Source organism: Anoplolepis gracilipes, chromosome 17 (assembly GCF_047496725.1).
Source record: "Anoplolepis gracilipes chromosome 17, ASM4749672v1, whole genome shotgun sequence".
NCBI lineage: Eukaryota > Metazoa > Arthropoda > Insecta > Hymenoptera > Formicidae > Anoplolepis > Anoplolepis gracilipes.
Genome location: NC_132986.1, coordinates 1812552 through 1832567, shown reverse-complemented (window position 1 = coordinate 1832567; position 20016 = coordinate 1812552). Strand labels below are relative to the sequence as shown.

General features: G+C 33.9%; 1 protein-coding gene across 11 annotated transcripts in view; it reads right to left on the bottom strand.

Annotated features, from left to right (window-relative positions):
• Window positions 1–20016, bottom strand: part of LOC140675433 (uncharacterized protein CG43867) — a 66673-nt gene that overhangs the window by 19028 nt on the left and 27629 nt on the right. The window contains exons 1-2 of one of the 11 annotated variants that reach the window (XM_072909930.1): window positions 13770–14061; window positions 8326–8667 (exon numbers count right to left, since the gene is read on the bottom strand). The exons of 6 other annotated variants lie outside the window; for them this stretch is intronic. In XM_072909930.1, coding sequence (XP_072766031.1) covers window positions 8326–8400 — 75 coding nt within the window. In that variant the 5' untranslated portion in view covers window positions 8401–8667; window positions 13770–14061. Of the gene's footprint in view, window positions 1–8325; window positions 8668–13769; window positions 14062–20016 lie in introns of those variants that run through there. 4 more of the 11 variants (XM_072909931.1, XM_072909932.1, XM_072909935.1 and 1 more) reach the window with 4 other exon arrangements.

Genomic DNA, 20016 nt, shown 5'->3' with positions numbered 1-20016 from the left:
TATATCAATACTTTCAACATTTTAATAGAATTTATCACAAGCGGTAATAAAAATCACTTATGTGTACAAAATGTGAGAGAATTATTCGCATGCATCTCTTTACATTTCTAACAGTTATCGAGGACAACTGATAAAGACCTTCAATGTGTTAATAACTTGTTCTTGAACTAAGATGTCTCAAGTCTCAGAAAGTTCAACAGATGTATAAGTAGTTCAATATTGTTTAATTTCATAAGAGAAAGTTTCATCAAACTTGGTTAAGTCCATAGAGACGCTATGACAGTTTAATAGATATGATGGCGGACTCGAGGACCACATGGATCCAGCTGACAATGAAATTGATAGCGCGTGTACCCAACATGACTATTTTACGCGAAAATCTGATCTAAAACTTACACTTTCATGTCCTGCTATTTTTTTAATGACAGATTTCCTGATTAATGTTCCGTTTAGAAACTTTAATTTTAGTTTACATTGTTTCGTAATTTTTAAAGTTATTTGTTTTATCTTGATGATTGTCATTAATAATTAAAGAATAGAAATTTGTAAATATTCTTAGACGAATGCTGAAATGGTATCGAAATTGTCTTTATCACATCATCACGTTATCAGGAAAATACACCTGTCTCAAAACGACCCCGTGGAATTTTTCATAATTTTGCATATTTTCTCGTCTCAGATACAATCTTTCAGTTTTTACGCGATATTTTGTCCGTCGAGCAGCGAGTAATCAACTCGATTCCGCCGCAATAATAAGAGCAGCCAGCGAATATAAAGAATTCGTGTTTCTCCTCGCTCAGGCGGATAAAGCGACCCCGTGTAGCGCGAATCTCGTCTTTTTCGAGGAAGATGGATTGGTAGCAGAGGGAGGAGGAAGCGCAAGTTGCAGCGCTTGCGAGGCGAGGAGTGGAGGGAACCAGGATCTCATCAAGGAGGGCGCAGTTAGCAGCATCTGGCGTCGGAGAGGAAAGAAAAAGGCAAAGGGCCGCGAGAGATGAAAGGGTGAATGGCAGAGAGAGAGAGAGAGAGACTAAAGAGAAACCTAGAAACGTTCCTCTCCTAATGCGGAGGGGAAAATGCGCGCAGTTTCTCGGCACGTTACTCTCACGACACGTCGCTGCCAGAAAGGGAAATCCGCGAGACGTAGGGCGATGGGTGGACGACTGGTACATTAGGCGCAAGGGAGGAATGCGCTGCTGGGATCTCTCAAACTGTCGTCAGTGCGTAAATTTCGCTTTTTGCGACGTCGAGATGACACCCGGAAGGTATCCGACCGATCTAATCTACGAAATTTCAGGCAGCACATGTGTTCTATATATATATAATATATACATATATGTATCTATATCTTATATTATTCTATATATTATTTATTCCATCTCTCACAATCTTTTAATTAAAATGACTTATAACTTAAAATTCTAACATATTTACATCAAATAATAAAACATCCGCGACTTTCCTAGTATGTTAAAAAGAAAAATCTATTTGTTTTATGATAAAACCGACTACATTAAACCGCACGAAGAATGTTTCCAGCATTCTGGTTAAAAAAAAAAAAAAAAAAAAAAAAAAAGGGCTCTCTTTAAAAAGGGTAGAAAGGAAACGACCGCGGTGGTGAGTACTTTTTTTTTCTGTGTGGTCGTCGGGGTTTCTCATAATTTGTCGAGGTCCGTGCATAAAGCACGAAGGTCGTGAAAGTCGCGGCACACGATAACGCACCCTTTTACGGGTTTTGGCCCTTTGGAAAATTCTAAGCGGCCGCGCGAGCGCGTCCGGGACATCGTCGCGAGGATTGGCTCGTTAATGTTATCGGTGGCTCGCGTGACGCCAAACATAGAGGCTGGTACTTTCTTGAATTTCGTTCGCTTTGTGCGCGGAAAATTTATAGCCCGATGCCTGTCGCGTGCGGCGGAGGGAATCACGAAAAGTACAGAGGAGAGAAAAGGGATGGGACGGGATGAGGTGGGGTGCGGTGGGCCGGGAAAAGGAACGGCAATCCGGGTAGTAGTTTCTTTTCCAGAGGAAAAGTAGAAGAAAAACACAAAACGCGAAAATTACTTCCGGTTTCGTGTGATTCACGTACTCTCCTCTTTTCTCCTGACACGCTTCTGGTTTTTTCTTTTTTGTTATTAAATACGGTCGAGAAAATAGCCCTCCCGGAAGTAGGTAAATTAGAAATGATAAGAATCATCAGGGTGTATTTTGCAAAGATACAAACGTTTAATCTTCAAATCCGGAAATTACTTTTGCGATCGTTTGATAATTACTTTCTGTTTGTTTTAATTCTAATATATAAGTTCTTAAAAAACAAAGTAATATTGAGAACTACAAAGAAGAGAATTTTTTTAGTACTAAAATATATAAATTGTTATATTTAACAACAAAACTCGAAAAATTAATTTGACTAATTTTTTATTTTACAATCCGTATATTGCTTATAAACTTTCCATTAAAAATAATCAATTTCATTATATTAATTATATATTACTAAAAAAATTATAATTAAAAATACTCAATTATAATATATCAAATTATTCTGTTAAGTAAAATAAAAAGATTTTAAGTATAATAAAACATTAATCAATTATTAGGAATATTTGCTTAATCGTTGTTTCTAACAAACAAACAGGATTATTACTTTTCTTGCGACAATTGATCCAATTCATTCTCTTGTTACAAAAAAAGATTGTGCTGTATCAAACAATCGACTTGTTTTCGACATGATAGAAGAGTAATGGCCGTAATAGAATTAGCTCGACGAGGATCGTTAGCACCTCTTCCACGGTACCACACAGACCGAACACAGACCCTTATTTATAACGAAATCCGAGGGTTGAAAAGCCGGATCTTGCTCTCCTGTGTCTTGTATATTAAACTATGTCAACCCCTAGAAAAGAGGTACGAAATGTACGGTTTCACCACAAGAGGGTCATGAACGAAGGAGGAGAGTTACATCGATGCGTGATAAAATCGAGATTCATCGCATTGGTCTACATCTCGCCGTGTTAACCCTTATATAGTCCTCCGTTAGCATTATTAATAAACATGGCGAATGATTATAATATACAAGCGTCGTTCTTGAATCCATAATTTTATAGCTGCCATCGAAAATAAAAGGTAAAATAAAATATAATTTTATTACTTTCTATCATTTAAAATGAGTAAAAAAAACCTTCAAATATTGATAAAATTTCATTTAAAAAACTTAATAAGTTTAATTAATTTAACTTTTATACTACAAATATAATAAATTTTCAATTTAATATATTTTTTTAGTAAAATATTTAATATATACATATTTTTAATAAAATATTTAAATATACGACATATAGCAGAACCAGATCTGGTTCGAGCGTGACAATCTAATGTTAGCAAACGAGTTCATGTTCTCGATTAGTAAAATACTCCGAATGTTTAAAAGGACGAAGGAGATATCACTTGACCGTTTGGCCAAACTAATTCTCGTATCTCTTTATTATCGAGGTCGTAACACGCCGCCGCCTGTCATCGTCACGTAACGTTGTCGCGAACATTAGCACGATCGCTGTTATCGTTATTGCACCCGTTGGTGCATCCCGTTTCGAGATGCCCAATTCCCATTGCAATCCGTGTAACTGCGGCATTTATTCGCGAGACGACCGATAGAAGTGTCGGCGGACTGGCCGGTACACAGGATGGCATCGTCGTCGTCGTCGTCGTTGTCGTCGTCGTCGTCGTCGTCGTCTGAATCATCGTTAGCGCAGTGATTTTAGCCGCTTTATATAGCCTGTTTACACGACTCTATTTTTGCCACTGGACGCTGCCTACATCGCAATGATATCGGTTTAACTCGGTTTATCAGAGTAGTGTAATTTAATGAGGTTTAAAAGCCTCACGCGATTTTTCGCGGCCAATGACATGACGAATGCTTTCACGCATTACCATCTAAATTCACAAAGAATTTATTCATCTCTTTGCTTCAGTCTTTAAACAGCGTATATTATTTTTTTTCGATGTTAAACGATTTCAAAATCGTTCTGATATCAAACAAAATTAAAATGATTACATTTGACGGTATTTAAAAAAAAAAAAAAAAAAAAAAAAAAAACTGTTTACAAGTTGGAAAGTACGCAGTCGTAAAAAGCTAGGAAACTACTGACTTAGTGGAGACGCGAGTGGTTCGGGACTTATTTTGATGTGTACTGTAACGGGCATCTAAATCGCACCGTACAACGACCGTTTTCTCTCGCAATTGATGAGAAAAGAGGAGAAGAAAAGGAGTTTGAAGATCGGAGAGAATAAACGAGAAGCGTCCTGACAAAACGGTGAACGATCAAAAAGAACTATCAGGGTCGGGATTTTTTTTTTTGTTATGCATCGTAAGGTACTTGTAATCTATGAAATTTTTCGAGCTTAAAAAGCAACGAAAGAATAAAGACTAAAATTTGATATAAAAAATAATTTTAAAATTACATGTACGTTATAATTTATTTTTTTATTACATTTAATTTAAAAAAAAACAAAAATCCCCCCCAAAAAAGGAGAACAAATTTTTTTGGAAAATAGAACAGAAAATTGTGTCAAACGAAAAAAATTGCAGTCAAAATTATATGTCGCTGAATCAGGATTATATCCTTCATATACGTCACGTGTATTTTACATTTCAGAATAGAAAGGTTATACCGAAAATCCGACCCTGAATGTGGTAGCGACAAGCAAACACACACGAAGGTTACAAGGAAACGAAGCGCGGGGAGAGGAGACGCGTTCGAGAAATCGCTTAGGGCCGAAGCGATGGCCCCGGTACGAGATAAAGAAAGAAGCTAGTGCCTTGTAAAGCTCGTAACCCAGATGCGTCCCGTGTGTTTTATTGCCCTTTTACGCTTCATGGGCCGTAGGGTGGGAAAGGGTGGCGGTCGTTTCTCGTAAACGCACACACACACACACACACACACACACACACACACATACACGATCATCTCACACGGAAGCGCGAGATCGTCGACCGTCGACGTTTTAGCTGTACATCACTGGCGAGAAGTGCGGAAAAGTTCGCGCTGAAAGGTACAGAAACTTCCGACAATCGTTACATCGGAGACGAGAAAGTCGTCGCTTCTCGTTTGTCCGAGCTAGTATAGTATTTAAGGTTTCGTTTGCTTAATATAATATATATCCTAAAATACAGCGGTATCTATTTGGCATGAATACCTAGTATTTTTATATTATATAATAAAATGCTATTTTTTTTTTCGTTATCCATAATACTAATTAATAATTTATTTTATTATTATTCCATTTATTTCTATATTTCATCTTTTGCATTTTAATTACTTCATTTCTGTCTCATTTTCTTCATTACGTGATAACAGTTTATTTAAAAATGATAAAAATAATGAAAATTACTGCGCTCTTTCTCATCGGTTTTCTGGAGAAAAATATTTTATAAGTATTTTTTTTTTTTTTTTTCAAATAATGATATGATGGTAAAAATAAATAATGTATAAAAATTTAATTTCTGTGACAGTTGTTTTCGTTACAAAGTATACTCTCTTTCCCGCAGCGTTTAATTATCACAAAAAGATATATTCGATACTTTCTTTTATTTCCCTTAGGGTGTATCGCGAGAAATCCACCCCATCGACTCGCCTATTCTGATATGAGTGTGTTTGACGGCCGGAATTAATATTTTTCGGCCAGCTGCGGTGGGCGGTAAGAAGGTCGATAATACGCATCTCCTTGCCGCGAGCGGAAAGCCGCTTAGACCAAGAGAACCGCAACCGAAAAAGCTTTCTGAGAGCTTTCCCTCCCGATCGTTCAGTCCCACGCCCTCGCGTCCAGAAACTCGCGAATGTCTGTTTGGGGATAAAACTGAGAGCACTTTTGTATATTTTCTCGCTTAGCCACCGATACGGTCGCAAGAGCTTTCTTTCTCGCTCGAAAAAATACAATTCATGCCTGGCTGCGTGTTATGAATCAGAAAACCACGGAGATCACGGAGATCACGCCCTTGTAAAGATACGAGAATCGTTTCCCCGTAAATGCATGAGGTTGAAAAAAATCTATTTTGCCGCGAGAGTGATAAAGTTCTAAATACGTATGACAATGAGTATCGATCCAAGCTCTCTTTGTAACCAAATGGAGAAGCCATGTTCCAATCGATTAAATTAAACAAGTAATACTAATTAATTCAATCGGCGATTAATTCGGAGAATTTCTCGCTCGAAAGAGCCATGACACAGAAAGCCTCGTATTATTACACCGTGGCAAATCCAACCCTTTCCGATTATCGTACAAATCCGCCGAGCGTATCGATTACACTCGTAAAATTAGGATGAGATTAGAATTGAGTTTCGCCCTGCGAGCGGTGTGTTTGTCGTTCGAGACTCTCACCAAAGAAATACTAATTATAGAAGTAATTACAGCAGTGTAACAGCAGACACGATAAACGGCATTATCCTGTGTGACAAACGTAATTGCACAGTAACGGAAGGACAATTAACTACTCCATTTTTCGGCTCGTGTGTGTTTGGCAAACATACATCCACACATGCGGATACATGTATATATATATATCCAATGTTATTTAAGCTTCAGTTTCGTTATCGCGCAACGCTTACCGGCGCATCCTGCTATGCAAATGCGTACTGGATTATGCATTCCGTCCGCGAGTTATAGATACATCCCGCGAGCGGAAAACGCACGCCCCGAGTTATTATTCTGTAACCCTTTCGCTAGGGTTATATCGCGGATTCATTTTGCATTATAATTCGCAAAAGGTTGCACCAGTGGACGCCGCGCCGCGCCGGTTTGGTGACTGATACGCCACGTAGGCTTAAATTCGCGTGCATTTATGACACGTACGCGCATATACAACTTTACGTAGTTCGAAATGGCTTGAAATTAATGCCTATTAGTTTTTTTTATTTTATTTCGCGCAATCGCCCTCGAGCTTTAAAGCGTTCGAGTCAATCGTAATGGGACAATTTTCTGTCGTATAATATTATAACGATGATGAGCGAAAAAATGTCAGATAAAAATGTCAGACCGTAAAATGTAAATCTAACTTTCTTTCTGGTAGCTTTTTGTTTGACATTTATTCGTGACGCTTGTGCATGACAGCAGTATGGACGATATAAACCTAGCTTTATGCTCGAGGTTTACATTTGACATTTGTTTCACGACACTTGCGTCTGACAGCAGAGAGCGGTAATATAAGCGATGAAGAATTTCTCTCAAGCATTGTATTACAATAAGAGAAAATGCTAAGAAGGGAATTAATGGAAATGTCATAAACGTCAAGTAAACTTATCTCGAGCAACGAAATGAATGAGATTCTTTATTCACTAAAATCGCGAAATACATTTAATTCAATTAAAATTCCGTCAGTAATCTCAAGGTGGCTTCAATTGTAGCTTTTGTTTCCGGAGGAAGAGGCTTTTCGTGTCCTTTGTTCGAAGCAGACAAACTTAAAAGGAATTGATGTAAAAGAAAAGAAGAGAATCGAAACTTTTGTTTTAGAAAAAATATTTTTGTTAAATATACATTTGAAGAGGCTATCAAATATCTCTTTCCCTAGTTAATAATACTTTTAATGTGAAAAATAGTGTTAATTATAGTAAATAAATTTTTTTTTCTTTTCATAAAATAAAAGAGAAAATGTACTGATTGAAACGCTAATAGAAAAACTGATTTACTTTACGGTTTTCCGAACGTTTTTCCGGACGATTCCGTTTAGGCGGCCATTAAAGCGCTACCAGAGAGCTCGTTTTAACCCTATCAGAGGCGTATATACCAACATCCACACGTGTGGACGCTCGCTAAGTGGCCCATTCAACGATGCCTGACGGAATACATTACAGGAAGTTGCAGTTAAAAACTTGCTTCTCTCTTCCAGCCATGTATCTTTTATCCGCGACGCTTTGCGTAAATTTCCTCCCTTCTTGAGGGAAAATTCTGCTGTGTTTAAACAGACAACAAACATACAATGAAGCAATTTTGCATAAGCTTGTACCCGTCTCCGAATTAACTCCGAACTTCCTTAATCCTAATTTTACAAGACCCTATTTAAAATTTGCTCAATTTAACGCGTTTAATATTTTGTTTATAATTGAGCTTTACATCAAAAGTCATTTATATCTAGACAAAATTGGAATATTTCGATTAAGAGAAACATAATTAATATAAACTTATATTTAAAAATAATAATATGACCAAGAATTTATGTTTTACAAAGGGTTTTATCTAGCATCTCTATAATCAGATTCGCATTTTATAAAAGTTACAAAGGAACAAAGCTGACTTTGGAAACTTATTATAAAAAAAGATTATATACTATTACGTTACCTTACGAAGCATCTCTTCGAGGGATTCCATGTCTAGAGCAGAATTGTTGTTTTCGGTCTGTACGGGTTGCATCATTGACAATTTATAAATTCACTTTAGATGAATCGTTAGTCTCGTTAAAAGAACTGTAGTCGCGAGCACTTACTTATTTAAAGTTTATTTTATTTAAAGTCATTCGTTGCGATCATATCATCACAAATATTCGTCACTGTCGAAACTTGTCAATCACCTCGTAATCACTGTCATTTTTCGCGTAACATTAAATACCACAACCGAAAAGATGTACAAAATAATCGTTTATAGGCAAATAGATATTGAAGAATATACTTCGATTCTAAAAGTCTATAAAAAAATTATTTCAAAACTTATCAAGGTTTTTTTCTACATTTAAGTATTTAAACATTCCCTTAAAATTATATTTTACTTTCTATACATTTCTATTTTACTAAACTCTCTGATAAAAAATTGTGATAAAAATATTTTATAAAATTCTTATTTACTTATTATTTTATTGATTTTTGTATTTATGTATATTGAGTTGTGTGAAATATGTTTCCCTGCGGATCGCGGCGAGAAAGGTTTAAGAAATAAAGGATTAGAGAGTTTCCGAAAGGGAGATGCTGCAAAAACGACGAAAAAAAGAGGAGGTTAATCTTTTGACTTGGGGGGAGAGGAGGGGGGGGAGGGGAAGAGGGAGTCGAAAGAGACCTGCCACCGTCACACGGCGTCGTCATCGAAAACTGTCGAGAGCGTCGCTCTCGGTGTAAAACTATTTTTGGACACGGAGTATTTTTAAGTCTCGCTTTGGGAGTCCCGAAAGACGCGATTTCCAGAAGAAAGAAACGCGCCGTTTCCTGCCTGCCGCCTGTCGCCTTTCACATGATGCAGTTAGTCGGTGCAGCACTTCACGGACAATCGAGAAAGAAAATACGAGGGGGGCGTATGCGTGCATGCGTGCATGCGTGCGCTCTCCGGGATATGTACGCAGAGACACGTTCGTTTTCGACTAATTGAGCCATACGACAAATAAAAAATATCTATTTCAATCTCGACAAAGTGTCTCGGTTAAAAGGATATTTTAAGCAATTCTCACAAAAGCGAAATAATAAGAAATTAAAGGCAATGAAAAAATATGTAATAAAAACATATACGACAAGGGAAAAAAAAAAAAAATATATATATATATATATATATATATATATAAATAAAACTTATATCGCAAATTTATATTAATTGTACGTCTCTTAATGTTTAAAAAAATTTTGATGTGATACTCATGTTTTAGAAATATATTTCAATTCGATAATAAAATATCGATAATATAAATTTTGCACAGGATAAAAATTTTTTCTAGAAACGATTTAATTAATCAAAAAATTAACTATTCGCGACAGTATCGCATAATTATAGTTATCCAGCAATATTTTTATAGCAATTTTTTTACATGTGTTCCGATATATTGATCGAAATTATAGACATCACCTAGACGATTTCTAATTTTCACAACGGATACGCCGACGGAAGGATCAATATTTATTTTTTCTCGATAGTACCAATCACCGAAAGCGCAATTCACTTTCGTCACTCGCTTCTCGTTAAAAGTTCGATTCGTTCCAATATTTGGTAAGCAAATAGCAGACATATCAGCGACAGCAACTTGCCTGCCGTGCTATCGCGCCATAAAGAATATCAGAGGAAGGGTAGTTCATATGGAAAATTAATTTCCATAATTTTCCATATTTCATCATTTGACTTAAAAGCGCGATCATTATTGACTGTCTATAAATTAATAACGGATTGTTACATCGATAGGTAAACAAATAAAATCATCAATCATGCAATTAAATAATAAACGCAAAAAGAATTTTATTCAAGTATTTGAGTAATAATAAATTAAAAACATAAAGAATATAATCCAACCAAAGAAAGAGAGAGAGAGAGAGAGAGATTTTTCAAACAACTCATATATTTATATCAATTTTTGATGTTTTCATATTGTGTAGTTAAGAAAGAGTCAACCCTAAATAAACAACGAGTTCTTTAAAATTCAAAGAGTCAATCCTAAATAAACAAAAAAATCTTTAAAATCAAAAGCGATGTTCCATAACGTCTATCTTGTAAGTATAATGTAGAAAAGAACAAATAAATGACTAAATAAATGAAACATTGATGCAGCCTTTGCTTCTTTTGGGAGAAAACACGTTTCCCAATTAAAATTCCGAGAGAGAAAGAGAGAGATAAAGGAGCTTTTTAAGTGCTTCCTTGCGCATTGACGCGAATCGACATATATGATTTCGATCCAATGAGATTTTTCTTTCATTCACCCTGCGTTCGTGTGTCTCGTCTGTTCCTTTATCAAGTAATATTCGTTTGAATCTGTAACTATCGACACCAACGAAACGGCGCGTACGAAACGCTCGCTCTTTGTATCCCGATGCCCCGTGATCAAAGCTTAATTGAAAAAGAGGACGGACCTGAATGCCAGTGACTGATACCACCTGGTATATAGATACCGCGCGTTGGCTTTTACCTCCCGCGTAAGCGGATATGTGGGTTAGCGTTTTGATCAAAGGACAAAAGGGCCACTTTTTCGACCAAAATCAAGGAGCATATTGTCCGACACCGAGCCAGCAATTAGTCGCACTTAAGCTTTAAAATGGGGGAAAATGAACCTAGAATTTTAGAATCCTCACGAAAATATGTATGGATTAAAAGAGTTACTATCAAATTAAAAAAAAAAAAAAATAATTATAATAACTTTTAAAATATAATTTACAATTAATTTTAAATATTTGTGATTCTTATCGAGGAAATATTAAAGTTTTGTGCCTTATGAATTAAATTGTTTACCTGAAGCTCTTTCTCTTATTTTTATTCTAAAAAAAATAATTATAAATCAGTTATTCATTTTAAAAAATCATGAAAAATATTCAAATTCTGCGTAAAAAAATATAAGACTACAGCTTTTCCACTAAAATCTCTTCTAATTCTGAGATCTTTAATTTTCGTTCACCCTTATTCTCGAGATTTATCGCAAACCGGCGTTTAAAAAGGGGGAAAGATATTTATTTCGACTGGAATAATAAATTCTCTTAAGAGTACTAGTAAGAAAAATGTGAAAGAAATCAAAATGAAAAACAAAATATAATAATAAATTAATAATGCCAGAATATTTTTATAGATGCAAAGAGAATAATTAAAAAGAATTGACGTACATATTATATACAAAGATTGCGACAAACTTGCGTGTATTGTATGAATCGTAATCTCTTATTGCGGCACTTTAAATTAAAATGACATGTATAGAATCTGATTTCTTAACCGTATAATAAGTTCTAAAAGTAACTGCAAGCAACTAGGACAAACTTTTGATATATTGCAGTACAATGCGGAATGACTTTCTACAGTGAATTCCGGAATAAACGAGTTAAATTTTAATAAGACAAGTTGACAAAAAAAAGTCAAACAAAGTCATCATTTATCGTGAACTTTCAAGTTTCAGTACGACATGTAATTATGCTAAAAAATTATGCCCTCGAATTAAAGTCCTTCTTAATGTCTGTTTTAAATTGACTTAATAAAATGTAAGGTTTGTTTCATGATAATCCGTTTCTTTTAAATCGTTATTTTTATTGAAGATAAATCAATTCTGCGTGTGATCAAATAATCTATTATCGCAATTGTATCTATTCTGTGAAAATTCAGCTGTACATCGTCTCTCGATCTGAAGCTAAAAACTTTGTGATTTATTCTTTTCAACTAAGCACACAACGTGCTCCAGTTTCTAACGAACCATTTATCATGCTTAAATCCTTTGCCCAATCTTTGAAAAAGATTTGATAAGAGAGATGTCAGCTCTTTTAAAAATTAAAAAAAACTTAAATTTTTTTAAGTAAAAAATAAGTTAAAACAAAGCTAAATTAAAATTTAAAAAAATTCTTAGGTTTTTAAAATTTATAATTACAAGCAATTTGGTTTTATGATTTTTAATTATAGCGGTACATCAATATGTAACGCGTATAACATGTAGAAAATTATTTGAAAAATAAAAAAAAAAAATAACAAAATAAAAAAGCTTTTATTAAATATCACAATGCGGATATTGGAAAATTTTTTACGATCAGCAATATTCTGAGAGGATATCACGTTAGAAATGTTGTAGCAGTGGAACACTGTATTTGTATGCCGTCCTGCTCGTAAATCGCTATCGTATTTGCATTTCGATCGTGAAAGATACGCGTGCTTTCCTCGTGCGTGTACTAAATTCAGTTGCTACATAAAAGAATAATGGTATTAATATTATATTAATTGGTTTAACATCGCGTGAGAATAGCCCGTATGTAGTTTGTTAAAATTAAATGAAGTTATTGTGATTGAAAGCTCCCTTTACTTTCTCGTTTTGTCCTGCGTGATTTATCCGCTAATTGACATCGCCTTGGTAGAAAGAAACCACTAATTGCTTTAACACTGCCGTTCAAACGGAACCACCAGAAACCATGTTTGCTTAATACGACGAGAAAAGATAATTCGTTCTAAGAAAAGAAAATTATTCTCACTAATTATGTATAAAAATATATGGTGTAAAATTAAAATTCTTATTACATTTATATTATACATTTATAGTATTATATTGACTGATATTCTAAAATTGTTTTCATTATTCTTAAAATAAAGTTAATAGAATGATACCCTTGACATATCATGTTATTTCTATGCTAATCTAATTGGAGCAATTCTCGAGAGAGAAAATTCTTTCACAATTTTAAATAAATTTATATACCAAGAATAGGAATTTCTAACTTCACAAAATAAATTTCTATTAATTTTCTCTTTAATCTATTTTCATTTATTTTCTACAGGTTAAAAACAACTCTCTAAAGTGCATCTGACGTTTTGAAAATTAATAATTATAATAATATTAGTATATACAATGTATATACGTTTTATGGTGTAATTTAACTTTTAAATCATCTATTTACACAACCCATGCGATAATTGTATTTATCTTATCATCTAATACAATTGTCAGACTCATGTCAGTTTCAATATTTGCTTAATAGTATATATTATTTTTACGTTAAATTGACACACAAAAATATTGCAATATTTTGGATGCAGTTTCAATCGTTGATAATAAAAGAAGTAAACTAACGAGTAAAAATGGAGAAAAAATAATTTAAATCCTAATCCAAAAGTTTGGTATATTATTATATTATGTGATGAAATAATTTTCAAAGTAGATAAAAGTAGATAAGTAAATTTAAATATCATATGTACTATATGTAAGATAGTTTTTAATATTCTTTACATTAAAATTTACGGAAAAATATTTTTTCTCGCAAAAAGATAAAACACAGAGATCACTGTGAAAACGGGAAGGTAACACGGGATATTTACAGACGGCTTCAATGTCGTACTTTCTCTATCGTTCTATGTTTCATCACCTTCAATATAAAGTATTGACAAACGACATGTTCGCACTCACGTATAAAAAGAAAATTAAAGAAAAAAAAGTAGGAAAAATAAAAATCTCCCCAAATGTTTACGTACTACGTACGAGATCAACCCCTATATCCCTTCGATAATTTACATTATACACTGCGGGATGAGATCTTTCCGCGGTCGTCAAGCGCGACGCTATCAGATCGATGTGGCGCGGGATTACAGATCGCATGTCCACGAAAGGTAGGAAGGAGAATACATAGCACTCCGGTCGCGTTTCACGGACTACTGAGGGAAGTCACGTCTGTGTCGCGGTACAGTGGCAATGCCGGGAGTTGCGTTGGGCGCATACGTCACATGCGCGCCTTGCGCGTAGCGCGACGCGGCATCGCGGTATAGTAGCATCGTCGCCGACACGGCTCCAGTAATGGCATTGATACTCTCCCGTGTCACTCACAGAGGAATGTATATATTCGTTGAACGCCCAATATTCGAGAGACAATTATTGCATCATCACGAAAAATTATCAAGTACATCCCGTGCGACAAAAAAAACCGCACCGTAATTTTTTATTAAAAAATCTATAATAATAAATCACACAAAAAAAAAGCAATTTATTTTGATAATTGACTACATTATCTAATCTTTATTATACACAAAATAATGAAAAATATACTAACAAAGTATATTGTGTTTTCTTTTTTTTTTTTAATTTATCATTATAGAAATTTCAATAAAAAATTAGATATGATTTTTTTTGTTACGCGGAATTTGTGTGAAAGATTTATCATTCCTCTATTCTAAATAAAATTATTAGTTCCAATTTCTGAAAAAAAAAAAAAACAATTAGAAAACTTGTTTTTCTAGATAATATGTAATTATACTTTTGATTAAATTGTTTCAAAGCCGTACATTTACACGGTTCAGAAACGCTCTATTTAAAAAAAAAAAAAAAAAAAACCTTTCGTACAAATGTTTTACGATGTCTATCTTATGATATTACATGAGATAGACAAATGATCGAATTCTATCATGACATGATTTATGTTTACGCAGATTCGTCGTCTCTCGATAATACATACACCTTTTATCGCACCACGTGTATCTTTATTACTATCGTTTCATCTCTCCGGTCTAAGACACACGCATCCATGTCACCGGAAGTATCCATTAAGCGAGAAGAAATTCAACAGTCTGCGATCGTGTCAATGATGGACTTATACTGCGGCTGTTACTTGCGGTTACGTGACATTACAACGTCGCGATGCATTCAAGATAAGATGGAATTAGCATCGCTTCGTAATATTATTCAGGATAAGATGAAATTAGCATCGCTAGTTGCGAATCACGCTGTATATAATAATATCGATCGAAATGTGAAGTAAAGTTTTGTCGATAATCTCGAGAGATTTCTTTTTCTAATACATAAATTGTTTGGCAAGATCGACTATAACGAAACGTGACTACCGAAAATAAGTAATCATATACGGCACGCGCTCTCAGCTTGATTAATCGATTCGATCCAAATGAATTAACCCGCGACTGGCATAGCATCATTAATAGCTTCCTTTCGTGAGCGGTAGTTATGACGGGAATTTTAGCGAAATTCCCTACTGACCATAGTAATTGCTAGCATCCTTATTGCATATTATCGATGATAGCACGCGCCGCAAGTTTGAGAAAGTTTTTTATATATTACAACAAAGTACAATGCATTTTTTTCAAGCTAATTCAATAACATATGCGATATGTTCTAGAATATTTTTTCTGTAAAAAAAAAAAAAAAATGACCTAGATATTGAATTTTAAACTTAAAGAGAATTATTTAACATTATCAATAACATAATTGAGATTATATAAACAAATAACAATTTTTAATTGTTAAGATATATTTAATACGGAAAATAGCAATGGATTAATTTTTATTATATTAATAATATACTTAAGCTTTAGGTTGGGAATTTTTTTTTCATTAAGTTATTTCGACAAAATAAAATACTAATTCGATAAATTTATAGAGATTTATAGAGATGTGTCCATGTTCTTTTTCAAACAAACATTTAGTAGATATACTATCTCTACTAGATTATCTAGATCTAGTAGATATACTGCGCGATAGAGACATACATAAATCGCTCTACAGGCAAAGAAGGATTCTCCGTCTGAAAGGAGTTTTCTCTGGTCTGAATCTTTTAAAATTGGCCTAAGTGAATTTTGGTTTGGAAGCCACGACGGACTCCCAGAAGGTCAAAGGATCTTTCTTCGATGAAACGAGAAAGCGAGGCGTTGCCGCCATTGCTCACAAACAAAATCAATATTTAATTTTACGGACTTTTATCGCGGAAAGTTCAAGAACAGGAAGGAAGCAAGAAAGGACGGAAGGAAAGCACCAAGAGAAGCGAGAAAGTAGGGAATCTTTCAAACTCGATAAGTTTCGAGAGACTCAAGATTGTTGGGCTCCTTTTCAAATCGGAAATAGTCTATTCACACGCGTATTTATACAAATACGTATGGCTCTGTACTCTCTAAACAGCATTTCCTTGCGTCTGTATCTGATAGATATATATAGTAGAAAACAGAATAGAAAAACATATAGAAGACATGGAGAATATATATGATAAAGAAGTCTCTCTATTTTATATGTCAAGCTTAAAATATGATAAAAATATCTGTTGACATTTCACACAGAATAATACAAATATATACTAATATATACAAATGTCAAACTTATTAAAATATTGACGTACATAATATTAAGCAATTAGTGACTTTAATCTTGAAGATTCAATAATATTAAAAAATATTTATAACAATATTTATAATATTACGTAAGTATAAAATATGATAAAAATATCTGTTGACTTTTCACACAGAATAATACTAATACGTACAAATGTCAAACTTATTAAAATGTTGACGTACATAATATTAAGCAATTAGTGACTTCAATCTTGAAGATTCAACACTCAAAAAAATATTTTGCTAATATAGATAGATTTCTAGATGTCTCAATTAAAATTTATCGCTATTTTTTGTATCTGTTAGAATATTGTTTGTCACGTATAAAATTTGTAGCAATATTCTAGCAATATCTCTAGAAAATTTAGATCCCATTGCCAAATATTAATCACAAATATAATTGTCCTTAACAATAGACCTTAAAGATAGGCATTGCAGAAAAATTTTCTGTCTAAATTATGCTAATAGTATGGATATAATCTCTATCATTTAAATTAATTAAATGCAAAATATATGCAATATCACAGTATTTGCTAATAATTTATCTGTTTCAGCTAATTTTTTACACCTAGAAAATTTTGGTTGAAGTTGCAAGATCATTTTTTTCAGCGAATAATATCAAAAGATATTCATAACAATATTACGTAAATTTAAAATATGATAAAAATATCTGTTGACTTTTCACACAGAATAATACTAATATATACAAATATCAAACTTATTAAAATGTTTACGTAATATTAAGCAATTGTGACTCCAATAATATCGAAAGCTATATTTATAATAATACGTATAGGTAATAAAAATGTTTTAAATTATAAAATTACAATAACATGTATATTATTTATTCCTATGCGTATATATGCATATAAAGATATTTAATATTTTAAAAAATTGTAAAGTCACGTATAGTTTCATTATTTGTTGAGGGGATTATATTTTAAACTTCTATTAAAATAGGGACTGGGGGACTCTCCGGCGAGGCAGAGGCTGATTCATTTCCGAGATATGCTTGATTATGTTTGCCGTCGTTACCGCGGGGATGAAACAGCGTCGGAATGACTCCATAACATTAGCTCGTTCTTCCAAATGCAAATTTAACGAGGCAGAAAAGATTCCGCTTTCTGTTATCGGAGCTACTCTACTACTCGAGGGCCTTTATAATTACGTTAGGCTTTGCTATTTAGATTTCACGTTACTTTATAATTAAGATTTCGATTATGCAGTGTAACGATGCATAATTAAATTTATTGGAGACGGAAGTTCTGCACTGATGTTTGTATAACGGATCACCTAGTTTAGAAATAGAGTCGGAAAGACAGAAAGGGACAGTAGAGGACGATTACGTCATTCACACACGTAAAGCGGTGGTATTACAAGCGTAGTAGAAATCCGCGATTAGACGTATCCGGGACTCAATTTTACGATCCCGAGAGAATTTCCCGGTGTCTGCGACGCGTGCCGAATAATGTACGAGCAAACCCGGCCAATGACACATCATTCGTCTCTATACTAATCTGAGTAAAGGAGATTAGATATACGACCGTAGCCATTAATTCAACGCAAAGATACGTATACTTTTCTCCAATCTCCGATTTCTTTTATGTCACATCTTCCCACATTATCTCCTAATTATCTGAGTGAAGCTTTTTCATTTCTTGGAACATAAGAGAAATGTAAAATAGTCTATATGTGCGCTCAACGTAATAAAACAGGTGGTTTAAAAAAAAATTACGAAATACTATTAATAATACTTTTAATAAGATCAGAAATCGAGATAATTCGTCTGGGATTTTTATAAATTATCATTCGATTCATATCAATGGCGAAAAATGTAGAACGGAAGAAGTGAAGAAAGGAGAGAGATAAAAATGCAAAAAAAAAAAAAAAAAAAAAATCCATAGGACGTCTAATGATGCTTAGTCGAAGGCGTTATCTGGTACTTGTCTCGCCATCGAAGATGTGGCACGTACATCAACTCAAGGGGAAGGGGAAGGGGAAAAGAGAGATGATGAATCGTCGAAGGAGTCATTTGTCATTGTCATAAACGGCACGAAGCTCGAATCGCACACTCAGTTTGCGCCTGGATAATTACCGGCGCGTATACCTTCCAATAATGCTCTCTCGTGCCGTCACTTCCGTTCCGCCGAGAATGATCTCTCCTCCTCCAACGGCTCTCTTATCGTCGACTAAATTGTGCGGAAAAAAAAAAGTTTTCATTGTGCGATATCAACACTCAAAAAAATGATCTTGCAACTTTAACCAAAATTTTCTAGGTGTAAAAAATTAACTGACACAGATAAATTATTAGCAAATACTGCATATATTTTGCATTTAATTAATTTAAATGACAGAGATTATATTCGTACTATTAGCATAATTTAGACAGAAAATTTTTCTGCGATGCCTATCTTTAAGGCCTATTGTTAAGGACAATTATATTTGTGATTAAGATTTGGCAATAGGATCTAAATTTTCTAGAGATATTGTTAAAATATTGCTGCTACAAATTCTGTATGTGACAAACAATATTCTAGCAAATACAAAAAATAGCAATAATAATAAATTTTAATTGTGACATCTAGAAACCATCTATCTACATTAGTAAAATACTTATTTGAGTGATATGCTACAAAATTATTTTTTTTTTTTTTTTTCTTGTATTTGAGGTTTCGCGAATTCTCATCAGAATTGACTCTGCACTTCACGAAAGCGGAACGATTGCTGTGGTCGAATGCAATATGATCGTTGACAATATCGCCATAAATCCGTCGCTGGTCGCCTTTAGATCTTCGTTATTCCAATGCTATTTTCGCCCTAACGCTCTTCCGGTAAGAAGCGACTATTCTAACTGGCGCGACCGAGTGAAAAAGCGCGTACGTACACACAGATCGTTAGAAGAGACGAAAGTTAGTCTTAATTTTATAAATAGCACTCTACCAAGAACAGACACTTATAGTTAATAAGACTTTGGCGCGGAAAACGCCGTCGAGCCTCTTTAAGCCTCCGCTGTGTGCCGTTAATAGAGGGAGAGTAGATTAGAACAAAGTACAGCAGAGATATAAATTTTACATCCTAAAATGTAAGTTCTGACAGAATACATAACGCGAAGAAGCTGGTCGCAAAGGAATAAACAATGAAAGAACCGTGCGAGAAGCAAAAGAAAAATGAGCAAGAAAATTATCGTTGTTCAAAGGATACAGTGTGTATATAAGTATACAAACGCTTCTTAAAATTGAAAGTGAAAGTAAATATACAATTAAATTTCCCTCTCTAATATTAATTGCAATCAAAATATTACACGTGAAGAATTATAAAATTTTAAAATTTATAAATGTGCTGCATAGACTCTATCCCAAAAGCTCCGTTGCTTATTATAAAAAAATATGAAATTTAATGTAAATCATTCTTTTATAGAAAATTATGTGAAAAAAGAAGTTTGCCCTTGATATTTTTCCCAATAAAGATACGTGGCTGTTTAAAATTCTACGTGTGTAATTATTAAAATGC